Source organism: Ascaphus truei, chromosome 14, assembly GCF_040206685.1.
Source record: "Ascaphus truei isolate aAscTru1 chromosome 14, aAscTru1.hap1, whole genome shotgun sequence".
Taxonomy (NCBI): Eukaryota; Metazoa; Chordata; class Amphibia; order Anura; family Ascaphidae; genus Ascaphus; species Ascaphus truei.
The window spans coordinates 57,843,807-57,866,721 of NC_134496.1; the positions used below are offsets into that span (position 1 = coordinate 57,843,807).

The 22,915-nt window shown below is 43.4% G+C and overlaps 1 protein-coding gene across 4 annotated transcripts in view; it reads right to left on the reverse strand.

Annotated features, from left to right (window-relative positions):
• Positions 1 to 22,915, reverse strand: part of ACAP2 (ArfGAP with coiled-coil, ankyrin repeat and PH domains 2) — a 127,862-nt gene that overhangs the window by 93,735 nt on the left and 11,212 nt on the right. For 3 of the 4 annotated variants that reach the window (XM_075571112.1, XM_075571110.1, XM_075571109.1), the window contains exon 2: positions 4,023 to 4,080. In XM_075571112.1, the coding sequence (XP_075427227.1) occupies positions 4,023 to 4,080 (58 nt within the window). Of the gene's footprint in view, positions 1 to 1,228; positions 1,345 to 4,022; positions 4,081 to 22,915 lie in introns of those variants that run through there. The other variant, XM_075571111.1, reaches the window with a different exon arrangement.

The following is a 22,915-nucleotide window of genomic DNA, read 5'->3' on the forward strand; positions in this document are numbered from 1 at the left end:
GGCAGCTTGTTGTGGCCGCTCCCCCGCTGTGTCCCGGGCACTCGCTGCTCCGCTGACTGTAACGGCGCCGGGGGGGGGGGGGGGGGTTTGAAAGCGCGGGAGACACGGGGAGAGGAGGAGGCTGATTTCGGGGAGGAAGAGGCGGAGGCTCCGGCGGGTATGTGAGGCCCCCCCCCCCCCCGGGTTATACATGCTGCTAATGTACACACCCCCCCTACTGTGTGTGTGTGTCCCTGTGTGTGTGTGTGTGTGTGTGTGTCCGTGTCCGTGTGTGTCCGTGTCCGTGTGTCCCTGTGTGTGTGTGTGTGTGTCCCTGTGTGTCCTTTGGGCCGTCACTCCGCCTCAGGCCAATGAGAGGTGTGCGGGGGCGGCCCAAGGGACCAATGAGATTTCCCCTAGGGACACCGGACATCCAGCAGGCAGGCATGCATGCAGGCAGGCAGGCAAACATACAGTGCTTTCACTAATATAGTATAAGATAAAAGAAATAAGTCAAAACCAATGTGGCGAAATAAACACGTAGGGGAGGAAATGGACAAGAAGAGGAAGGCGTTTAGATTCTTTAAGTCAGAAGGGACAGAGACATCGTATCAGAATTATAAGGAATGTAACAAAAATTGCAAAAGGGCAATCAAATTAGCAAAAATGGATAATGAAAAACGGATTGCAATAGAAAGTAAGGTCAACCCTAAAAAGTTCTGTAAGTACCTTAATAACAAAAAAATGATAAAAGAAAATATAGGACCCTTTCAGTGTGAGATGGGTAGGCAGATTATTGGAGATAAGGAAAAAGCTGAGGTATTAAACAAATTCTTTGCCTCTGTGTTTACCAGGGAAGAATCAAGTTCAATAGAAGCCACAACCTCCATATTAATGAACAATTGTTAACGGAGGAAGAAGTTCATAAGCGACTGGCCCCGATGGCAAACATCCAAGAGTTCTCAAGGAGTTAAGCTCAGTAATAGCAAAACCATTATATTTAATATTCAAGGACTCCATTTCCACAGGCTCAGTACCACAAGATTGGCGTAAAGCAGATGTGGTGCCTATATTTAAAAAGGGAGCTAGATCACAACCGGGAAATTACAGACCTGTAAGCCTGACTTCAATAGTAGGGAAACTACTTGAAGGTTTAATACGGGATTATAGTCAGGAATACCTAATGGAAAATAAAATTATTAGTAATAGTCAGCATGGATTTATGAAGGATAGATCTTGCCAAACTAACCTTATTTGTTTCTTTGAGGAGGTAAGTAGGAATCTAGACCAGGGTAATGCCGTTGATGTGGTCTACTTAGATTTTGCAAAGGCTTTTGATACGGTTTCACACAAGAGGTTGGTGTACAAAATAAAGAAAGTTGGACTCAGTAATAATATATGCACCTGGATTGAAAACTGGTTAAGGACAGACAACAGAGGGTTGTCATAAATGGAACTTTTTCAGGTTGGGCTAAAGTCGTGAGTGGAGTACCTCAGGGATCAGTACTGGGACCCCTGCTTTTTAACTTGTTTATTAATGACCTTGAGGTTGGGATCGAGAGCAAAGTCTCCATCTTTGCTGATGATACTAAATTGTGTAAGGTAATAGAATCAGAGCAGGATGTAATTTCTCTTCAGAAGGACTTGGAGAGACTGGAAATGTGGGCAGGTAAATGGCAGATGAGGTTTAATACAGATAAATGTAAGGTTATGCATTTGGGATACAAGAATAAAAAGGCGATTTACAAATTAAATGGAGATATATTGGGGGAATCCTTGATGGAGAAGGATTTAGGAGTGCTTGTAGACAGCAGGCTTAGCAATAGTGCACAATGTCATGCAGTAGCTGCAAAGGCAAACAAGATCTTATCTTGCATCAAACGGGAAATGGATGGAAGGGAAGTAAACATAATGATGCCCCTTTACAAAGCATTAGTAAGACCACACCTTGAATATGGAGTACAATTTTGGGCACCAATCCTAAGAAAAGACATTATGGAACTAGAGAGAGAGAGTGCAGAGAAGAGCCACCAAATTAATAAAGGGGATGGACATTCTAACTTATGAGGAGAGGCTAGCTAAATTAGATTTATTTACATTAGAAAAGAGGCGTCTAAGAGGGGATATGATAACTAATATGTATATACAAATATATTCAGGGACAATACAAGGAGCTTTCAAAAGAACTATTCATCCCACAGGCAGTACAAAGGACTCGGGGCCATCCCTTAAGGTTGGAGGAAAGGAAATTTCACCAGCAACAAAGGAAAGGGTTTTGTGAGTGTTTGTAGACAGAAGGCTTAGCAATAGTGCCCAAAGTCATACAGTAGCTGCAAAGGCAAACAAGATCTTATCTTGCATTAAACAGGCAATGGATGGAAGGGAAGTAAACATAATTATGCCCCTTTACAAAGCATTAGTACGACCACACCTTGAGTATGGAGTCCAATTTTGGGCACCACTCCTTAGAAAAGACATTATGGAACTAGAGAGAGTGCGGAGAAGAGCCACCAAATTAATAAAGGCGATGAATAATCTAACTTATGAGGAGAGGCTAGCTAAATTAGATTTATTTACATTAGAAAAGAGTTGTCTTAAGAGGGGATATGATAACTATATACCAATATAGTCGAGGACAATACAAGGAGCTTTCAAAAGAACTATTCATCCCACGGGCAGTACAAAGGACTCGGGGCCATCCCTTAAGGTTGGAGGAAAGGAAATTTCACCAGCAACAAAGGAAAGGGTTCTTTACAGTAAGGGCAGTTAAAATGTGGAATTCATTACCCATGCAGACTGTGATGGCCGATACAATAGATTTGTTCAAAAAATAGATTGGACATCTTTTTAAATGGGAAAGGTATACAGGGATATACCAAATAAGAATACATGGGAAGGATGTTGATCCAGGGATTAATCCGATTGCCAATTCTTGGAGTCAGGAAGGAATTAATTTTTCCCCTTAATGGGGTTTTTTGTTTGCCTTCCTCTGGATCAATAAGTATAGATATAAGATAAAGTATCTGTTGTCTAAATTTGTCTAAATTTAGCATAGGTTGAACTTGATGGACGGAAGTCTTTTTTCAACCTCATCTACTATGTAACTATGTAACTATGTAACTATGTAACTTCCTCTTTTGAAATAGGAGGCCATATTGCGTGCCCGGGGAAGCAGGATCTTTGCTGATCGATCACGTGAGAATGAATCGATCGGAAGCTTAGATAATTGCATTGCCGTAAAGGCAAGGAACTGCTGAATTTATTAAAGCAAAACAAATAAAATTGGGCAAGAGGAAATGCGCCTTTTTATTGGGTTAAATGGAGTGTTCAATAACCAGAAGTGGCAAACACTATAAAAAGGTACAAATACAATTACAGCTTTTCAAACTGCAGCAAGTAAAAAATAAGTAAATATATATATATATATTTGTGTGTTTGTGTGTAATGGTTCAAAGAGGGTCTCAAAATGCTTGTACGTATCCAATTACAAATAGATGACTAGCATTGTAATTTGCATCTTCACCCTGAGAACTGGGGGATTTGCACTTTCTAAACAGAATCCTGCTCAACAGAAAACCATGGCTGGAAATGGCACATTACTATGAAAATAGTTAAAATAATAAACAAGGTTATTTATTATTGTTTTTTTACTACGAACGGTTATCAAATTCATTCAAAAGGGCCAGGATTTCTTGCCTCTGTGCTTTTTTCCTACTGCAGACAATGCCTCAATGTGTATACTGCAGCACCCTAAAAATAGATTGCATCGTTTTTTGGGAAGATCATATAAAAACAGCAGCCTTTGCCTTTTAGAGTTAAGTAACACTATTTTCCTACTGATTACCTGCACATTACATACATACTAAGGAAACAATGGGAACACGTCGAAGAATATTTCTAGGAGGGATTAAAATGTCTGTTTAGCACAAACATTTCTTTAAAATGGCAGCACTATCCAAGTATGGGAAGGTTCTTTATATAACTTTACATTCAATATGGCGACACCTCTGATAAAATATTTATATAATTATTACATTTTTTACCTTATCAAGTTTCAGTTCCAGTTCAGTTACATCCCCTTCAACTTCTTCTAAAGCTGCCCTGTAAATGAAATCAAGTCATATTTAGAACAAGGGAATCCTGGAAGACAGCAATAATGATTTATACATACGGAATGTTCTTCCAGACCGTTTAAAAGGAGTAATTCAAACAGGTGGTTTTTTTCCCCTTTCGTTTTTTAATACAGGATTCGAAAAAATCAAATTTGACCAGCTTCCAAATTCCGCGCCGCCACGTCACTCCTGTCGCTCCGCACTTACTATAAGCACACGCAACGGCGGCAATACATTTGTTTTGCCGCGACGTTGCGTCGCCGTCACTATAAGCACAGCCTAAAGCCGTGCGTATAGTGCCCGCGATGGGGACGCCGCCCAAAAACAAATACATTGCCGCCGCCACGTGTGTGTGTGTATAGTAAGCGTGACGGCGGCAATGCGACGGAGCGACGATGCGTTGGGGACTTTGGAAGCCGGGAATATTTGATTTTTTTAAGGGCTGTCGCCTCATGTGACAGCCGCTGAACAAATCAAATGCCCGGAAGCCGGCGCCGCAAAGCAAAATATAACTTTCGCTAGCGGCGACGTCACCCGTCGCGGGCACTATAGGCGCGGCCTGAGAATGCTGGGCTCTACATTACTGCAAAACCTACAGCACTTGAGCAATTCAGTACTACTGTGTTTTAGTCGAGCTCTGGAAACCTGCACATTCCCTTCGTCAGGGCCGTGTAACATTAGTTTGATTTTTGTTATCATGCATAGGAAGCAGGGGGTCCGGAGCACAACCACATTCATTTTAGCTCCGGGCACCCCCTGGTTCTTCTGATATTTACCGGGGGAAAGTGCCACCAGTAGAATCCCCTTTTCATGGCTTCCTGTTGGCCTATGTGACGCTGAGGATTTAAACCTCCATGAAGTCCTTCTCAGATACGTATCACAGAAACCTGGGGGGTACCCACAGCTGAAATGGTTAATCTCCAAAGACAAATACGTTGCCAGAGGCAATCCAAGCGGCACATAAAGAAAAGAAAAAAATCATTATTTTGCTTTAATATATGCAGCCTTTATTTAAAACTAGCTGAGAGACCCGGCGTTGCCCGTGAGTTAAATTTCCCGCTATGAGGGGGGGGGGGGGGGGAAAGACACTGGACAGGAGGGGGGGGGGACAGTGGACAGGAGGGGGGGGGCAGGGACAGGAGGGGTGGGGGGGACAGTGGACAGGAGGGGTGGGGGGGACAGTGGACAGGAGGGGTGGGGGGGGACAGTGGACAGGAGGGGGTGGGGGGACAGTGGACAGGAGGGGGTGGGGGGACAGTGGACAGGAGGGGAGGGGGGGGACAGTGGACAGGAGGGGGGTGGGGTTGCTTAAAATTTCCGGGTCCCTCCTCTCCGCTCCCCCTGTATGTTTCTCCGCTCCCCCCTCTCTCTCGGCTCCTCCCCCCCCCCCTCATGCGCAGCTCCGGTCCCCACCCTACAGTGTCTGACACACACACACACACACACACACACACACACACAGTGTCCCACACACACACACTCACACACACAGATGTCACCTCTCCTTCCGGGCGCCGCCATCTTAGGCACTCGGCGCCGCGAGGGAGGAAGGGGGTCCTTCCGGGCACCGCCATCTTAGGCACTCGGCGCCACGAGGCAGCTGCAGGCTGCCTGCCCCCCCGCCGGGGAGGGAGGTGAGTGAGCGCCGGGGAGGGAGGTGACTGAGCGCCGGGGAGGGAGGTGAGTGTGATGGGGGGGGGGGGGGGGGGAGAGGACAGAGAGAGAGAGAGTGTGTGTGTGTGTGTGTGTGTGTGTGTGTGTGTGTGTGTGTGTGTGTGTGGCCGAGGGGGAAGAGAGTGGCAGTTGGGTGACGTCAGACCCACCAACCTTTCGATTTTATATATTAAGATTAATTACCAAAGCTGACCATCGATTCCTTCTCCCGTAATCAAAGATCCTGCTTCCCAGGGTTCACGAAATGGCTGCTTTCAGTATCAATCCTTCAGTCAGTGTAAGGCTGCGTCCAGGGTTGCAGCAGCCGTGCGGAGGCGCGCTGAGGCTGAGGGAAAGCGGGTGCTTTCCCTGGCCTTGGTTAGCGCGCCATCCGTGGGCGTGTCGGGGGGCAGGCCAGTGACGTCACGGAGCTGGTTCGCACTCATTGGGCGAACCGCTCATGTGACCGGCCCTGCGCTCCCGTGAGAGCTTGAAACTAATTTTTTTCTAAGATCTACGCTTCCGCGCGCTTGCGGAAGCGTGCGCGAGCCCCTGCTAAAGCCGCTCTCATTGCGGCTGCAGGGGCGCACTGGAAAGCGTAAGCGCGCCTCAGCACGGGTCAGCGCCTAAGCGCTGACCATGCCCGAGGCCTAAGGCCGAGTCCATAGAAGGACAGGCTGTGCTGAGGCGTGCGGACGCTCAGCGCTGAGCCCCTGCATCCTCAATGATGCCTTGAGAGTGGGCTCGCGCGAGCGTCCGCAGGCGTGCTCAGGCTTTGGAGTTTTCAGCCGAGCGCCAAGCTGTTTTTTAGCTCCCTGACGGCTGAAAACCTCCAATGAGAGCGGGGCTGCGTCAACGTCACGGCGCCGTGATGTCGGCGCCGTGACGTTGACGTCAGTGTGTCGCGGGCGATTGGCCCAGCGACGTCACTGCCCCGCCTCCCTCAGTCTCCCCCCACCTCCGATCGCGGACGCTGGCTCGCCTGTATGTGCATGGAATCGCGCAGCTTCTGCAGGCGAGCCTCAGCGTCAGCGCGGTGCAGCACGGCTCCCCCCCTCTATGGCCCGGGCCTAACTCAGCAGCTACATGTATTCTTATATTACGAAGGTAACATTATCTATTGTTACAGTTTTTAAAGCTCAAACTGCTGGGAATATTGGCAACAAATTATCACAAACAGGAAAGTGTTACAAAGATCTGCTGGGGAGGTGGCTAAAATCGACTATAGAAATCAAAGAGTGATCAGTATATTAAAACAAAAAATGGCATTAAGAGTTTAATTAAAAAAAGAAGGTAGTAAGTGTAGCCTGTGTACCCGCTTAGTACAGAACTACCCGTGCTTTTGTCACCTATTTGGCTACCAGGAGGCCTGAGCCTCCGCCACTGGGAGCCTGGGATACTTTAAATGTCACGGTGCAGCGCCTCCACCGGCGAGGGATCCCAGCGTAGTGGGAGGAGCCCCTCACCGGAACCAATATACACAATAATACACACAGATGTATGATAACAGTATTTACTAGGCCTAGGTCATATACCATCCACATAACACAGCCCCACAAGATATTACCCCACAGTAACAACTCCCGACTGTAAACCCCAAAGTTACGGAGTGCCTTGGCACTTAACCCCGAGTGTCCACCAGCTATCCCTCCCACAAAGCGTGTGTGTGGGATAGCACGCTTCCTTGTGTTGGGGCCCGTTGGAGCACTTGGTTAATACCTCCCTGGTCTTAGTCCAGACCAGGACAAATAGTAGAACTCTTCAGATCAGCGCCGTGGTTCTGCGCCACAATCTCCGGGTGAATCCTTAGGCGGATGCCTCTGGAGGGGCTTCTAGTTGGAGTGTACCCCTGTAAATAGTCTCTATCACAGAGTCTTGGTAGGCTCCCCTGCAACAGGCTGCACTTCTCTTCAGGCAATGTCCTGCAGCATATCTCACACTATTACTACAGTGAAAAGGTTCCTATCTGAGGCCTTCCCTACAGTACTCACTGCACACAGTATCTACTGGGAGTCAGGGGATCTAACTGGGACCTTGGGGGGGGGGGGATATCTGGCCTAGCCCAAGAGAGCACTGCTCCCTACCTGCACCCTCTCTGTCCACATCCTGACGGAAACAGCAGTGTTATTGGCTGTCGTAGATCACATGGTGCCATCTCCCTATGCAGCATGGGAGTTGTAGTTCCCCACTGATCCCTTTTCTATTGCAGCCGCGTGCGTTAACATCTTTGCGCATGCGTGACTGTCATGGCCGCCGCTAATCTCTCTGTGCATGCGCGAGCCTCCGTGAGTGCGCGCGCGCAACCTAACATGGCGGCGCCCTGCAGAGGCAGTCGCCGGAGCCTCCGGCAATGCGCTCGCCCCAGCAGCAGCCCCACGCCTCCTGCATCACCCCCTATGTCAGCGGAGGTAAGGGGAAGACATAATTACACCGGGGGACCGGAGGGGACCTAGCTACATAAGTATGATCTAATATTGCAGAACTGTTTTAAAAAATGCATTGCGCCTTTAAAGATTTCTCAGCATTACAAACTGTAGTTTATGTTCAGAATAATGTTCCCGCTTTCCAAATATCCCTCCACAGATCACAACATTGAGCATTTAGACAGAGGATTTCACATTGTTCACAACACTGAAGCTGCCTCAGCATTACTGCAGGTAATAGAACACCAGAATCGTATCATGATTGTAAGTGGGGGCTGTATATGAGGCTGTCCCTCCTAGGAACATAAGCAAAATAATGGGATTGGAAACTCTATAGGTTAAGTGTTGGGGATTTACACACAATAAACAAGTGTACAAAAAACAAAAAAAAAACAAGAGTTGTCTCCTTGGCAAACAAACGCTTTATGATGTTTTTATGCTATTTGCATAGTTTCTTTAGTGACGTTTGTAAACCATTGAACATACATGTAAAATTGTTGATTCAAACCTTTCCTTTAGTTAAGTTTGAACTAATTATGCTGCCACCATAAGCCAAAGAGATAAAGGGAAGAACATACGTTTAAAAATACATAGGACGTGAATGTAGAAATATTGCGTTTCAAAAGGTTGTGTTTCATTCAACTGTAAAAAAGTTATGAACATTCAATGGTATCTCAAAACAAAACTGCTTACTGTGTAATATTTGATTTCATTTAAACTGCATCCTTTAAAAATCAGCCCACAAAGCTCTTTATCCTACCCATAATAATAAAGTGAAATGCTCAAGATCAAACAGCTATTTTTATTAAAAACCCTCTTGGGTTTGTCATGAGATTTGACTTTTCTTTCACTTCTATTTTACAGAACTGAGAAACCATCAAAGGTATATTGTGCAAGTGCCACATTCAGCAAAGTAGGGTCTCTGCCTTTAGCCTGGAATAGGGCAGCAGTAGCAAGTGATTCATGTGGGTACAGCTACTGCAGATATGAAGTGACACAGCCAGTGTCGCTCACCTCAAAATTAATGACAATATGCGTGTCATTACATGGGAACTTACACACGTACTGCATTAACGTAAAGCTCTAAGAAATAGCACACATTCAACAGTTGCATGGTTATTTCACAATATAAATGGAGTTTGTTAGCTCAATATTAATACACAGCATATACAATACAATACATGTAGTATCCGTTAAGCACTGGAGCTCATACTGAGAAAAGAATGCAGCAACATTTCCAAAACGTGCAGTAATTGAGACTAGGTTACTAGGCAATATAAAAAACAATGGTAGATTAATTGAATAGGCTGTGTTGGAAATGTTTTTCAGATCAATATTTCTTTACAAAACTGAATGCTACTGATTTCAGACAGTGCATCACCATTAAAAAAACTTTTTTTTAAAAGAAGGAGAAAGTGAAGGTAAATGGAAAACATGTTAACTGGCCATGTGGGACTGAATTTTTCTCCAGAAACTCTTTTACTCTTGTGTATTTGCACAGGGACCCGCTTTCCAATGGTTCCCAGAATTCAGCTTATAATTGAAAAGTAGAAGTGTGCAAATACAACTTGTGGGTATGTCAGGGGGAGAGGAAGAGATAAAATGTAACTACATAATGTGCTGTACAAGCATGGTGAATGCACAATGCGCTGAAAGCACCTCACCCAGCTGTCACTGTAATAAATGTAAAACCTGCATTTCCAGTCTTTCCGCTACAAGATATGACATCCTTCCCAAACCCAGTCACACACCTTTTGCACATTAGATTTTAAAGGGGCATTCCCAGCTATGACTAAATGTATCCATGGCAGTGACATGTATACGTTTTTGCATGTAGGCGACTGACACCTTTTCTACAAAACTAAGAAACCTGTAAATATTTGTAATTTATTGAGGTCTTTATTTTTGTAAGTTATTTTGTAAACGGTGAGCTGCGGCATGGGAGGGTTTAATTCCATCTGCTTACTCCCTTCTGTGGGATATCACCCGTCCGTTCTTCCCTCCCTCTTACTATACAATATACCACAAGTAGCAATATTTTGTGCTCCAGTAGCTTTCCTGAAGAACCCCTTCACTGAATTGAAGCCTGGCAAAAACATTCCTTTCTTAGTTCACCATCAGTGTAGACAGCAGTAACCCAGGCCTAAAATGAGCAGGTCTCAGACCTTGGACCAGTATTATTTTCAGATGCTGATGTAGATACGTATTACACCTAGCCTCACTAGAAACATATGGCATGGAAGAACACTGGGCTCACTCCTACACAACACAAGTCACTTTCATTCAGAAACAGTTTGAGGTGTCTCCTGTTCCCCATTTCAAAGTTGAATAGTATTTCAGGTTGAAGGCTCCCAGCTCTCTCCTTTCCTATTAAAATTTACTGCAACATCCTTCAGCCACCATCCTGGAAGGGAGATTGAGATACAGAGATAGAGATATATAGAAAGCATAACGACAGAGAAAGACGTAGCAAAACATATTCATCTTTACAAGTTTCTGCAGTGACAATATTTTATAGTAAAATGTTATATTGCTTGTTAGTTTTAGAGTATACCAATCAAACCTAAGGACACCCGCCTGCTCCCCTCCAGAAAAACAATGATGGATTTTAGTGTTGGGCAGATTGTATATTACATTTCAAAAGCTCTAACATTTTATTTTTAATTCCATGTACAAACACTAATTCTGAAGAAACTGTAAATGCGATTGTACGGGTAATTCCCACAAAATGTTTTGAGTACTCCATAACCACTAAGGCCGACCAGTCTGACACTATTAAAGAGACGCTGGAGGATTTCATTGGTGATGCCCTTGACAAAGCTGTTTGCGAAATGTACGTCTGGCATCACATCCGGTAGCGAGACTTCCTGTCATGGTTGAGCTGATGGCCACACGTGTCTACAATCCTATGGACACCTTGCGATTGGCTGTTCACAACTGGAGACCCTCACCAGCAGTATACGTGACCAGCCTCCGTGACCAGTAACCATTGATATTCTTCTCTACTACAATTGGTCCGGGAGTTCACTACTTCTGAGACGTTATACATTTAATATATTTTTTCCCTATTTCACCCGCTATCCGGGAGGGACTCAGCAGGTTCTCCAGACCCAGTTTGAACTTCTCTTGAGCCATATGCACTAGCATTTATATCTTTAAAGGATTAGATTATTTATGCTCTTGTACCCGGGTACTTTTATGTGCGGTCAGTTGGAAACTGTTTCTTCTTGTCATTGATATTAGGTTTCATCAGCACTTTAGTATTTATTCATTCTATATGCAATTATCCAATTGATTATATATTCTTGCCTCGCTCCAGATTGCGATTGGTTTTTACTTGTGTTTTAGATCTATTCCCTTGTCTTTTGTATTATGTAATAAATACATTTTGGCTATTTTGAATGAGACTTATCTATGGTTGCCCGCATATTTAATTTTTTTATTCCTTTCAGTAATTTGTTTCCCTTAACATATTATTCCTTTATTTTCAGAGGAGCACCCCCTACTTTATCATGACAAACCCCTATAATTAAATATATAATGTCATGGGGTAATAGGTATTTTTAATCCCTCTGGTGCTTAAGGTGTTAATGAGCTACAGTTTGCATTTAAAATACAAACATGTGTTTTTTATTTTATTTATAAAAATATTTTACCAGGAAGTAATACAGTGAGAGTTACCTCTCGTTTTCAAGTATGTCCTGAGCACAGAGTAAAACAAATAATACATGTGTGGTGTCTTTTCAGAAATCTGGGGGCTTCAAAAGGCCTTGATTGAAGTTGGGTGTCAAAAGTACAAAAATAATGGGTTTATTGTATGTTAGCACCTTTTTGCAGATAGAAACAGATAAGGGCAGTGTATGGAGGTGGGTGTAAAATATAGCCCCTGTGACAACTGTTCTGTACACAGCTGCCCACGCTGCATAGCATTTCTCAGCAGGGAGTGTATGGATGGCTGGGGCTACAGAAGGTCCCCACTGATTTACGACAGGGCCTGGGTTTAGGTTGTGTTCAAGGGGAAATAATTGTATTTAAGTCTGAGCAAGTATTATGAAAATCAGATGTCCACAGAGGAGTATTTGAGACCAGATACGGGATATTTCATTGTTTACCAGTGACCTCTCTGGGGGAAGACAATCTATGTCATTTGGTAAAGTATAGATTTTCGTCTGTTTATCATTTTATTTTAAGAAGCTGTTCTGCCTTATATTGTAACTGTATGTTTATTTTGTAATACCTTTTCTGTAACCTAAGCACTGTATTTTTATATATTAATACAGTTAATAAGTAATTCTTTGGGATCTGAATTAACTGATTGCATGCTCTCGAGAGAATTATTATGATTCAGACACATTTAGCTACAACTGATTTTGGTGTGTTAAAGTGCATAGTTTATCTATAATAAACAGGGACCTGAGGCCCTGGCAAATATTTAAGTCAGATCTTTTATCATATTTACATAACCTCAGGTGGTGGCAGTGGATAGTTATGATTTGCAATTGAGTAGTGGTTAATATTAACTCACTGGTTCCTTGCAGAGGAGAAAGGGGGGTTGGCTAGAGTAGCCATGTGTATAAACTTGCATGTCTAAGTCACATGCTCACTTGTGTGCTGTTCGGGGCGGTGGTATATTGGGACGGCTTGAGGAGAGATACAACTCATTTGAGGGACCTTTGCAGAGGTGAAGAGTGGGGCAGCTTGCGGGCTGTGTATTGATCCTGTAGAGGCGATATTGTCCATTTGACGGACCTTTGCGGAGGTGAAGAGTGGGTGCGCTTGCGAGCGTCAGTATTAACCCTTTTCCCGTATGCAGGTCCCATGCTAGCAGGGTATCATACGTGACAGGGTTAATAGGTTCTATTTACTATATATTACTGATGGTTCTGCACTTTTTTTGAGTTTATAATTAGGTTGTTTTCAGTACTCCTCACAATTGAAAGGTGGAGTGAGAGTCCATTCATAAAACAATTCAGGAACTGTGGATATTAAGAAGTCCATTTTATTCTTCTGCTAAATGTTGAGTCACCATTTTCAGTCTTTTCTTTACATGACATAGGTTGTTTTTAAAAGTACATTCAACTTGTTACTAAACATACGAACCATTATTGATTTTATTGTAATTTATTTTTATCGTGAATAAACCCTTTGGATTTACAGGGCCCCTCAAATATATTATAGGTATTTAAAAAAATATACAATCTTAGTATTTGGAGGCCTAAACTGTAGCTTATTTAGCTTACACGTAAATCCACCACTGAACGCAAGGCGGTAACACACCCACTGAACCACATGAACCACTGAATCACATCAGGTTGCATTAATTAAAAGATATGCCGCTAGATTTGTGCAAAAAGTCTCAAGGTCATTCACAAGGCAAAAAAAAACATGCCAGATTTTGTGTTTTAACACCTGTGCTCTTTCCTTACACAGCTGCTCAGAAGTCACTGCATACCTCCAGAAACACATTTACTGGGGAAGACATGAGCCAGTGCGCAGACAGATTTCTGTATTTTAAATAAACAACTTGAATTACGGATTATTTTAAGAAACAGGCTGCCATTTCAGATTAACACACTTTTGTTGTTAACATTGCTGTAGAGAGGTTGTAAGTGAGCGGACTCCTAATCCCGTTCTGAAAACCTTGCACGCCAAAATGTAGAAAGTACACAATCGGATAGATATTTGGCAAAAACCCTTTTACATTACTGCAGCCTTTTGTATGTTTGCCTGGTGATTTTTTCCACTCCATCTTGCCAAGTACAACATGGGTCACACTTTATTCCTAAACACAGAGCTACAAAAGCTGGGGAGTTCTTCGGTAACAACCTGCCAGAAAATGGCAGTATAACCTGGCTCCTCTCTTCCATGTAATATTCCCCATAACTAGTAAAACATAAACATCAGGAAAAGTAAAGTTCCTCCATTTTAAGCGCTAAATTAAATGGGGGAAAAACACGCTATAAGCTAGACCCGGGGTGCGCAAAGGTTTATTGCCCCCCCCCCCCCAGTGACCTGGCGTCAAATGATGCGGAGGGTCAGGTGATGTCACATGACGCCACGTTGTCATGGCGACATGACCAGAAGCCGGATGAATGCCAGTGGTTGAGGACCTCGCGCGGTCCCCGGCATTTCATTTAAATGCCTCAGCGAAGAGCAAAGGGCCTCTGCAACCGCCTGCGCGTCCCCCCCAGAATAATCCCGCACCACCCCAGGTTTGCGCACCACTGATCTAGACCATTTGGGTTTTTGTTGTAAAATGTATGCAGGTTAAAAAATCAAATTAAAAAATAACTCGGCTAACCTTATGTCGATAAAACAACCAAATTGGTGAGCTAACCAAACAAAGTAAATAATAATAAAAAAAGCATGTATACGGTAAAGTGTTGACAACCAATATTATCTTTACGATGACTTGTGCATGCAGCATAAATGGGTTTGTATACTTCTTTTTCTGTGAAGAATGGAAGTATACACCATGTAATGTTTTTGGTACGTAATTGAAAATCCATGCGACGAACTTGTTACATATCGGATAATAAGATTACTTTGGCTTTGACGTCACACATTATACACTAGGGACAGGTCTTGTGAAGCGGTTATAAACATTTACACAGACAAGTAAATACGGTGCACTTAACCAACAAAATCCTATTACCCAAAATAGCTTTCATTTAATGGAGTTCCACTAAATGTCAAACCCGGCTCATTGTTTTCTTTACTAACTAGGGCACCTTTTATTGTACCAATAACAAATACAAACAGTAACATTTATGTTCCTCTGGTCATTTTTAAACCCCTTTTCAATGATTCCAAGAAGTAAAAGAGTACTACTAAAAGGTACACCTGTTGGTCTAGAACAGCGGTCCCCAACCTTTTCGGCACCAAGGACCGATTTCGTGGAAGACAATTTTTCCACAGACCGGGGGGGTGGTTTCGGGATGATTCAAGCGCATTACATTTATTGTGCACTTTATTTCTATTATTATTACATTGTAATATACTGTAAAATGAAATAATTATACAACTCACAAAAATGCAGAATCAGTGGGAGCCCTGAGCTGGTACATAAGAAAAACCGTCTGAAAAGCTCAAAGGCAATATACCAATTGGCATATGCCCGTAGTGAACAGGGTGGAGGTGGAGGAGCATAAGAGGGAGAGCGTATTGGAGAGTTGACTGCTACTAAATAGAGACAAAGCAATGTCCATATAACAAAGTGCAGAATGACAAGGATCAGCCTGGAGTTGCAAATACTCACGATGAAGCCGTCCTCCGTTGCTCTCACTCTCTCGCTCCTCGTGTCACTGTGTCCACGTGAGTGACATCACTCCCCGGCGCGGGCTCGATCCGGAGTATCAGAAGAAAGGGAACTGATCGATGCCACAGCCGCTCCGAAATACTGGTACTCACCTGAAGCTTAAGTTTTACGTTTTACCTGGTGAGTCCCAGTATTTCGGAGCGGCTGCAGCATCGATCAGTTCCCTTTCTTCGGAGCCCTGAGCTTGTTTTCCTCCATTTTGGCTATGGTTAGCTTGTGGGCTTACCAAAACGGTGGCAAGTGCGCAGTGCGGGAAAGAAGCGCGGACTAAAATAAGTGTCGGATTCTGACTTCTCATAAGGAGCGCGCAACCTAGATCCCTCGCATGCGCAGTTTACAGTAGGGTTCGCGGTCCTATGAGAATCTAATGCCGTCGCTGATCTGACAGGAGGCGGAGCTCAGGCGGTAATGCGAGCGATGGGGAGCGGCTGTAAATACAGATGAAGCTTCGCTCGGCCACCGCTCACCTCCTGCTGTGCGGCCCAGTTCCTAACATACCACGGACCAGTACCGGGCCGGGGCCCCCTGGTCGACTCTAGAACATTTGATCACGGCCGTTCCACCGCGACCAAACGACCGCCAGCGCTTTGCCGCTCCTCACCCTGCTGCCAGGACGCTCAGCCACTTTGGCAAGTCCCTATGTTTAACCCGTACCCTAAAAATCTGACATTTTAACCCACAATACTAACGCCGCCACCACCTACCCTAAAAACTTGAACCCCTTACCCTAAACTCCCTACCCTAACCATTAAAACACAAATTAACGTCCTACCCCAACCAGAAAAACATACCTTAGAAGTGGCCGGCAGCAAAGGTTCCAGCGGCAAATCGCTGTGGCGCAAGGTCCCTCTGCGGCAAATGCCGGCGTCATTTGGTCGCGATCAAATGTCCAATTCCGTCACTTAATACTGCAGTACTCATTTACTCACAACTGGATAACAGGTATTTCTACCGAATTCATTGAAGCAAAAGGATATTTGGGACAGTGTAGGTATACAGAAATACGATCAGAGAAAGAAGCTGAAAACAAAATAACTTTTATATTCATATAAAATAGTACCAAAAACCTGAAGAACACAACCATGGCCAAAACACTGATTCTGAGTAGCACCTGTGTGGCTTGTCTTTAACCCACACACGGGCCAAACCAAACAGGGATTTATCAAGCGCCAGTACGGGTTCATATCGGTCAAATTAACAGGAGCCAACGCCGGGTGTGCTAATCTGCACTGGCACCTGATGAATCTGCCCAACAGAGCTTGCTGGAGAGCACCCGAGTGAAGTACGGTTTAGCAGCTATAATCACACAGCTGGAAATCAAATCCGCAATGCAGAATATCGCACCCGATCTGCTGGTAACTGCCATTAGTTAAAGCTGCAATTGAAACTGGCTTTTTTTTTTAAATATAATTTTTTTCCCCATTCAATACAATCTGCACACTGACAAGTGATCAGCTAAGTTGCAGATCAATCCGTTCTCCTGTAATCGATGGCTTGCTCGGGTTATTTAAATGTTCTTGCACAGCATTGTGGGCAATATAGTCCAGCAATATTATGTGACTGGGCAGTTACTAGATACAATTGGTTCACTGCTAGAGAGCGGGCGGAGCTCAAGAGCCAGAGCCTATCAGAAGGGGAAGGGGCTGTCACTTTGGAAATGCTTCCTACATTAAAAATGCCTATAAAAAGTTTTTTTTTTTTTTTTTTTTTAAATGCTACAACTATTTTCTCATAGTACAGAAACGATTTATAAAAAGAAAAAAAGAAAACAAAAAACACACATGTAGGATATTGCTTGTACTGCAGCTTTAATGGCAGATTGGACTCCAGGCAAATATCTTTAGGTGACTATATAGTCTCTGTACAATCAGATTTTATATGGTGGACCTATTTAGTTCCACATTACTAAAATTAGAATTTTCCAAACATATTTTTTTATTAATGAGCAGAGTTAGGAAAGGACAGCGCACAGTAATTTAAACACGTCGCATCACTCAAGCTATAGAAACAGAATTGCCTCTCTTTAGCTTAAATCAGGGAGTAGGTGTGGGAACAATAGCACCTGACTGAATGACAAATTAGTGTTCAGATAAACAATACCCCTATGCTTCAAAGTCCCCAAACTTTAAAACATTCAAAAAGTAGGCAAAAAAAATGGACAGTTTTTTTTTAACTTAAATTTTTTATTAGTTTTTCAGGCGAAGATATACAGATATAAAACATTAAAGCTGCAGTTCCGTCAATATCCTGCATGTGTTTTTTTTTAATAAATCAGTTCTGTAGTAAGAAAAAAAAAACTTTTAGCATTTTCTGTTTTAAAAAACAACAACTTTGAAAGACCAATTTTCTTGTATTCTATTTTAACAGCCATTTGCTAAGGCACTGCCCCTTCATGTCCTGTCACAAGCCCTGGCACACCCCTTTGTCAGCCTTGCCCTCCCTCTTGCACATGTCAGTGCAGGAGTGCTCATGAATATTCATGAGCTTCCACTGACTGACAGAAGCAGAATAAAAACATATGCCAGCTCTAATTATGTCACCAAATTGCGCCTATCAATACATGGAGAACGAATTGACCTGAAGCTATACAGTTCTTTAGGTAATTAGAGATTGCCCACATGAAACTATTGAAGTAAAAAAAAAAAAAAAAAAAAGACTGAACTGCAGCTTTAAAGGGTGGGTATTGGGGGGGGGGGGGGGAAGTGGATACATAAAACAAGAGAGGAGTTAGGGGGTCTGGTCGGTAGGAAGAGCACAAAAATATATACACAGCTCCACAAGTCACAATATTTAGCAAGATTATAATTTAGAGTGAGGTGTCTGTATAGGGGATACACTTTAAAGGGTCTGGTTTATGAAAAACAAGGAGTACAAATAAATTCTAGTGTAGTTGAGGTAACATGAGAGATTTAGAATTATTTTAATTCGGAACATAGATTATAGCTTAGTTAGCCCTTTTCACATCATTGTAGAGACCATCTAGGTAGCTTGGGTCGGCTAAGGGGCTTAAATAGGTTTCAAATTTAAAGGGAATGCCTGCCCCATTCTCCCCAGCATCCGGTTTTACCGTTTACCTCCTTTTAGGTCGATACTACACATTAAACTTGAGTGAGAGTACCAGAAATTATCTTATGGGATAGGCCCACCACATCCAACATTTATAGAACCGATTTTTAGACTGCGTCTCTGACCATCTGACATTCTCATCAGCTGCTGGCTATTCTGAGCTAGGGGGTATGGGAGGGACGGAGAAAGTAACTAAAATGGGGGGAGGAGGGTAGGGAAAAACCAAGGACAAAAATAAAGAGTGTGCATGGATGTCTCCGGAGAGACGGTCCTGATGCTCATCTGCCCTTGGGTATAAAATCTGGGGATGGGGAATAACAGAAAAAAAACAAGGGCAACTGTGTCTTCTTTGACACAGAAATATTGGGGGGTAGTGGCCAAGACTCAGGCAACATAACACATTAATTACTCCGAACCGATAGTTGAGTCTAAAGTTCAGCTTGGGGTTTGGTCATAACTTCTGGAGTCTACTTCACCGAGGTATCTGCATGGGGGGGGGGTGTAGAGGGAGAGGGGGTTGGCCCGGTATTAAAGGGGTTGCACCCCATATGGCCACCCCCTGACCTCACCAGGGAGGCAAGGGGTTAACTGGACAGCGGTCCAGGAATGTGGCTTACACCTTGTCATGTCAGGAAAATGTATGTTCCCCTGTTCCCATGTTTCATTATAATCCTGTATTTTAATGTTTTAAAGTGCATTTCTGTATCTTCAGTTCTGGAGGTCACAGAGAGTTGATATTTGGCCAATGTGTGGAGTCACTGTAGGCATTAAAAACTGGCAAATTTCGACCCACTGAGCCCACCAGAATGGAACTTATTAATATGTGTAGATATTAAAGTATATATGTATGGTATTTTGGATCTGCTCTGACAATGCAGACTCCATCTGCTATGCTAATAGGTCATGAAGGGCAGCCGGCTGATTGAGCCTAAGCACTGTGATCAAAAGTTAACTGCCTGATTGTTTACACTAAGTACTAATCAACCGACCAAGTACTAATCAGCAGACTCTGCCACTCTAATTGTTACCTGAGGGTGGAGAATCATCAAACTGGAGTGGTTTGTAAGTGTTATGTCTACACCTACAAACAATGCAGATACTTCATTTGGTAGATTGGTCGTCGCCCCTGATTTAATTATGGGGCTACCCATAGAGTCCCAGTACGCATGGGATAATTAGCTGGGGGGCATGGGTTAATCTGTGTCTCCACGTTAGGGATTGGATACAGATAATTGTTCACCAATAGTCTGTATTCAATGTTAAGAATAGGGTTACACAGGTATATAAACTGTGTCAACCCTACAGTTTTTAGTTCTTCTGATACCATCTTGAATGTCACCGGATTGCTGGAGAATTGCTAGCTGATACTTCTCCATCCCCCAACCCTAAGTAAGTGTTACCTTCTTGTCTGTTAATTGTACTATATTGCTGTGTTCACCTTTTTTAAGGAATAAATATATTTTATTATATCTAAGCCTCGTTCAGTTCAACCCAGAAATTTGGTGTTCATTATATCTTGTCATAAGCTACCGTGACAGGGGGTTCTTCTCAAGGTAGTCGTGGATTGAGATGGATCCATGGCCGGAGGGTTCTCGCCTCTTAATTCAGGTCCGGATAAACCGGAACTCAGACCTAGATGTTCAAGGAAGGCTTCACCGTTATGTGGATTCCTTAGAGTCTGTGGTCTCCCGTCTTTAATTAAAGTGAGTCCAAAAGGGAATGTCCATCTATATTTAATATTGTGGTCTCTTAATTTCGCCGTCACCTCTCTGAGATTTCTTCTTTTAGCGAATGTGGAAGGCGCCAGGTCTGCGTAAATCTGTAGGGGTATGTTTTGGAACTTGAGGTCTCTGGATCTTCTCATCACCGTATTGAAGGCTTCCTTTGTTTTGAAATAGTGGAATTTCAGCACCATGTCCCTTGGTCTGTCTCCTGGTTGGGGTCTTGATCTTAATGTTCTGTGGCATCAGTCCAGGGTAAAAAACAGATAGGTAGCGCTACATCCTATTGTGCAGGCAGCCTGTGATATATCCCTGAACCCCAGTCAGGTGTAGATCAGTGCAAAAATATATATCAATGGCGCTCTGCACTAACAATGTGTAACATATAATAATAGTAATAAAAATATACAACCAGTGGCGTGGATGTTTCTCCTGGAAATGGATACTCCACATGAGATGGGTGAACATGTAAGGAAAAAATCATAACATAGTGTAATACTGTTAGGCATACATACAAACATATAACATGAGACGGACGCTGGGAACAACAGATGACCAATTACAAACACATTTAATAAAGCATTAAAAATACATATTTTTTTTTTAATGTATTTATGTATTTTTAATGCTTTATTAAATGTGTTTGTAATTGGTCATCTGTTGTTCCCAGCGTCCGTCTCATGTTATATGTTTGTATGTATGCCTAACAGTATTACACTATGTTATGATTTTTTCCTTACATGTTCACCCATCACATGTGGAGTATCCATTTCCAGGAGAAACATCCACGCCACTGGTTGTATATTTTTATTACTATTATTATATGTTACACATTGTTAGTGCAGAGCGCCATTGATATATATCAGTCCAGGGTAAGAGACTCCTTTGTAGCATCAGGTAGGGCCGAAGTTAACCATTTGCCCATGAACCCCTCAATGTCCGTTACAGATTCTGGGATCCCACGGATTCTGAGATTATTACGGCGGTCTCTGTTCTCCACATCTTCCTGTTTATCTTTGATGTCAAGAAGTTGGGATTTCACTTCCTGGAGCTCCGCGTCCATCAGAGATTGTCGGGTGGCTGTGGCATCGATCTTGGATACTAAGGAGCTAGTACTTTCCTCAAGGGAATATATCTCGTCTTTAAGATCCTTCACTGCTGTTTGCATAAGTGTTTCGATTTTATTATAAAAGATAAGTAGATTATTCTTTGTGGAAAGATTTCCGATCTCCACCCCTTTGCCTGAGTAAATGTTCCACGGGATTGGTCACTTCCAACTCCTCCTGTTCTGGTGTTGGCCGACCATAGTTTTTAAAGTAATCTCGGACCTCACTCTGGTTCTTTATCTTTCTGATGGTTCTAACTGCTTTCGAAGCCATGGTAGATGTAACTTGCATGAGAAACAGAAAAAAGGTGGGGAATGACCTCCAATATTCCAATGCTAAAACAATCATGTAGAGGTATATAGGCGAGTATACAGCCACTGTCCAGGTGCAACAAGGGAAGTGGTCTCAATGCAGGTATATAATAATAATGAAATTATTGGGTAAGGGGTGGCTTCATGGTATAACTAAACCAACCGGGGGCCCAATAGCAGATGAAAGAACGATAGGTACATGGTGATCTGACCGCAGACACACCACCTGTAAGCTCAATGCATGTCCCAAACTGCTGCCCTTAACCGACTAGTAACCCTGCCACCCCATCAGCTGAGCTGTGTAGATGAGAGAATCTCCCATAACCTGTATGACATGCGGGTACACAGCTGCTGGAACCAGGAGAGCAGGGCGCACCTGCGCAAGGCTCTAACGGATGCCGCTACCGCTCTGCCATCTGGCGCACGCACCAACTTCTCAGCCCGTCGATGTAGATGATGTAGGGGCCGCGTCCAGGGAACGAACAGCTGCGCTCTGACTGGGGACCCGGCATGCAGTGCGCTCCGGCGCGTAGTTCCTCTGGATACCGCCTCTGCTGGATAGTGGTGATCAGCACCTGCTAATGGTATGAGACCTCTGTGTGCTCCATTCCGAAATAGTGAATAAAGTAGAAAAAATGAATGGTCACTACTCCCTTGTACTGACACAAGCTTAGTAGATTAAAAAATAAATTTTATTACAAAAAAAAGACTGGACATCATGGATAAGACCACTCTGACGCGTTTCATCCCGACATGGGACTTTATCAAAGAGTACCTCTCTTTGTTACTCTTAGATAAAGTCCCATGTCGGGATGAAACGCGTCAGAGTGGTCTTATCCATGATGTCCAGTCTTTTTTTTTTTGTAATAAAATTTATTTTTTAATCTATTAAGCTTGTGTCGGTACAAGGGAGTAGTGACCATTCATTTTTTCTACTTTATTGCATGAGAAACAGTTTATTTTTGAAGATTAAGCCGAGCCAAATTGCTTTCGTAGATTAAGAATGGAATCTGGGGTTTTGCGGCACTCAGGTCTCAAGGCTCTCTTTGAACCAACTCTAATAAGTCTTTTCTGCTAACAGGTCTTCTTGTGGAGGGGTATTTGTTCCTTTAAGAGGGATCGTAGTTTTGCAATCTATGGTTGTTTGATTGTTAGATTGACATTTCCGTCTTCTTTAGCTCACGGATTAGGGGAGGGAACAGAGACATAACTGACCTCCCCAAGTA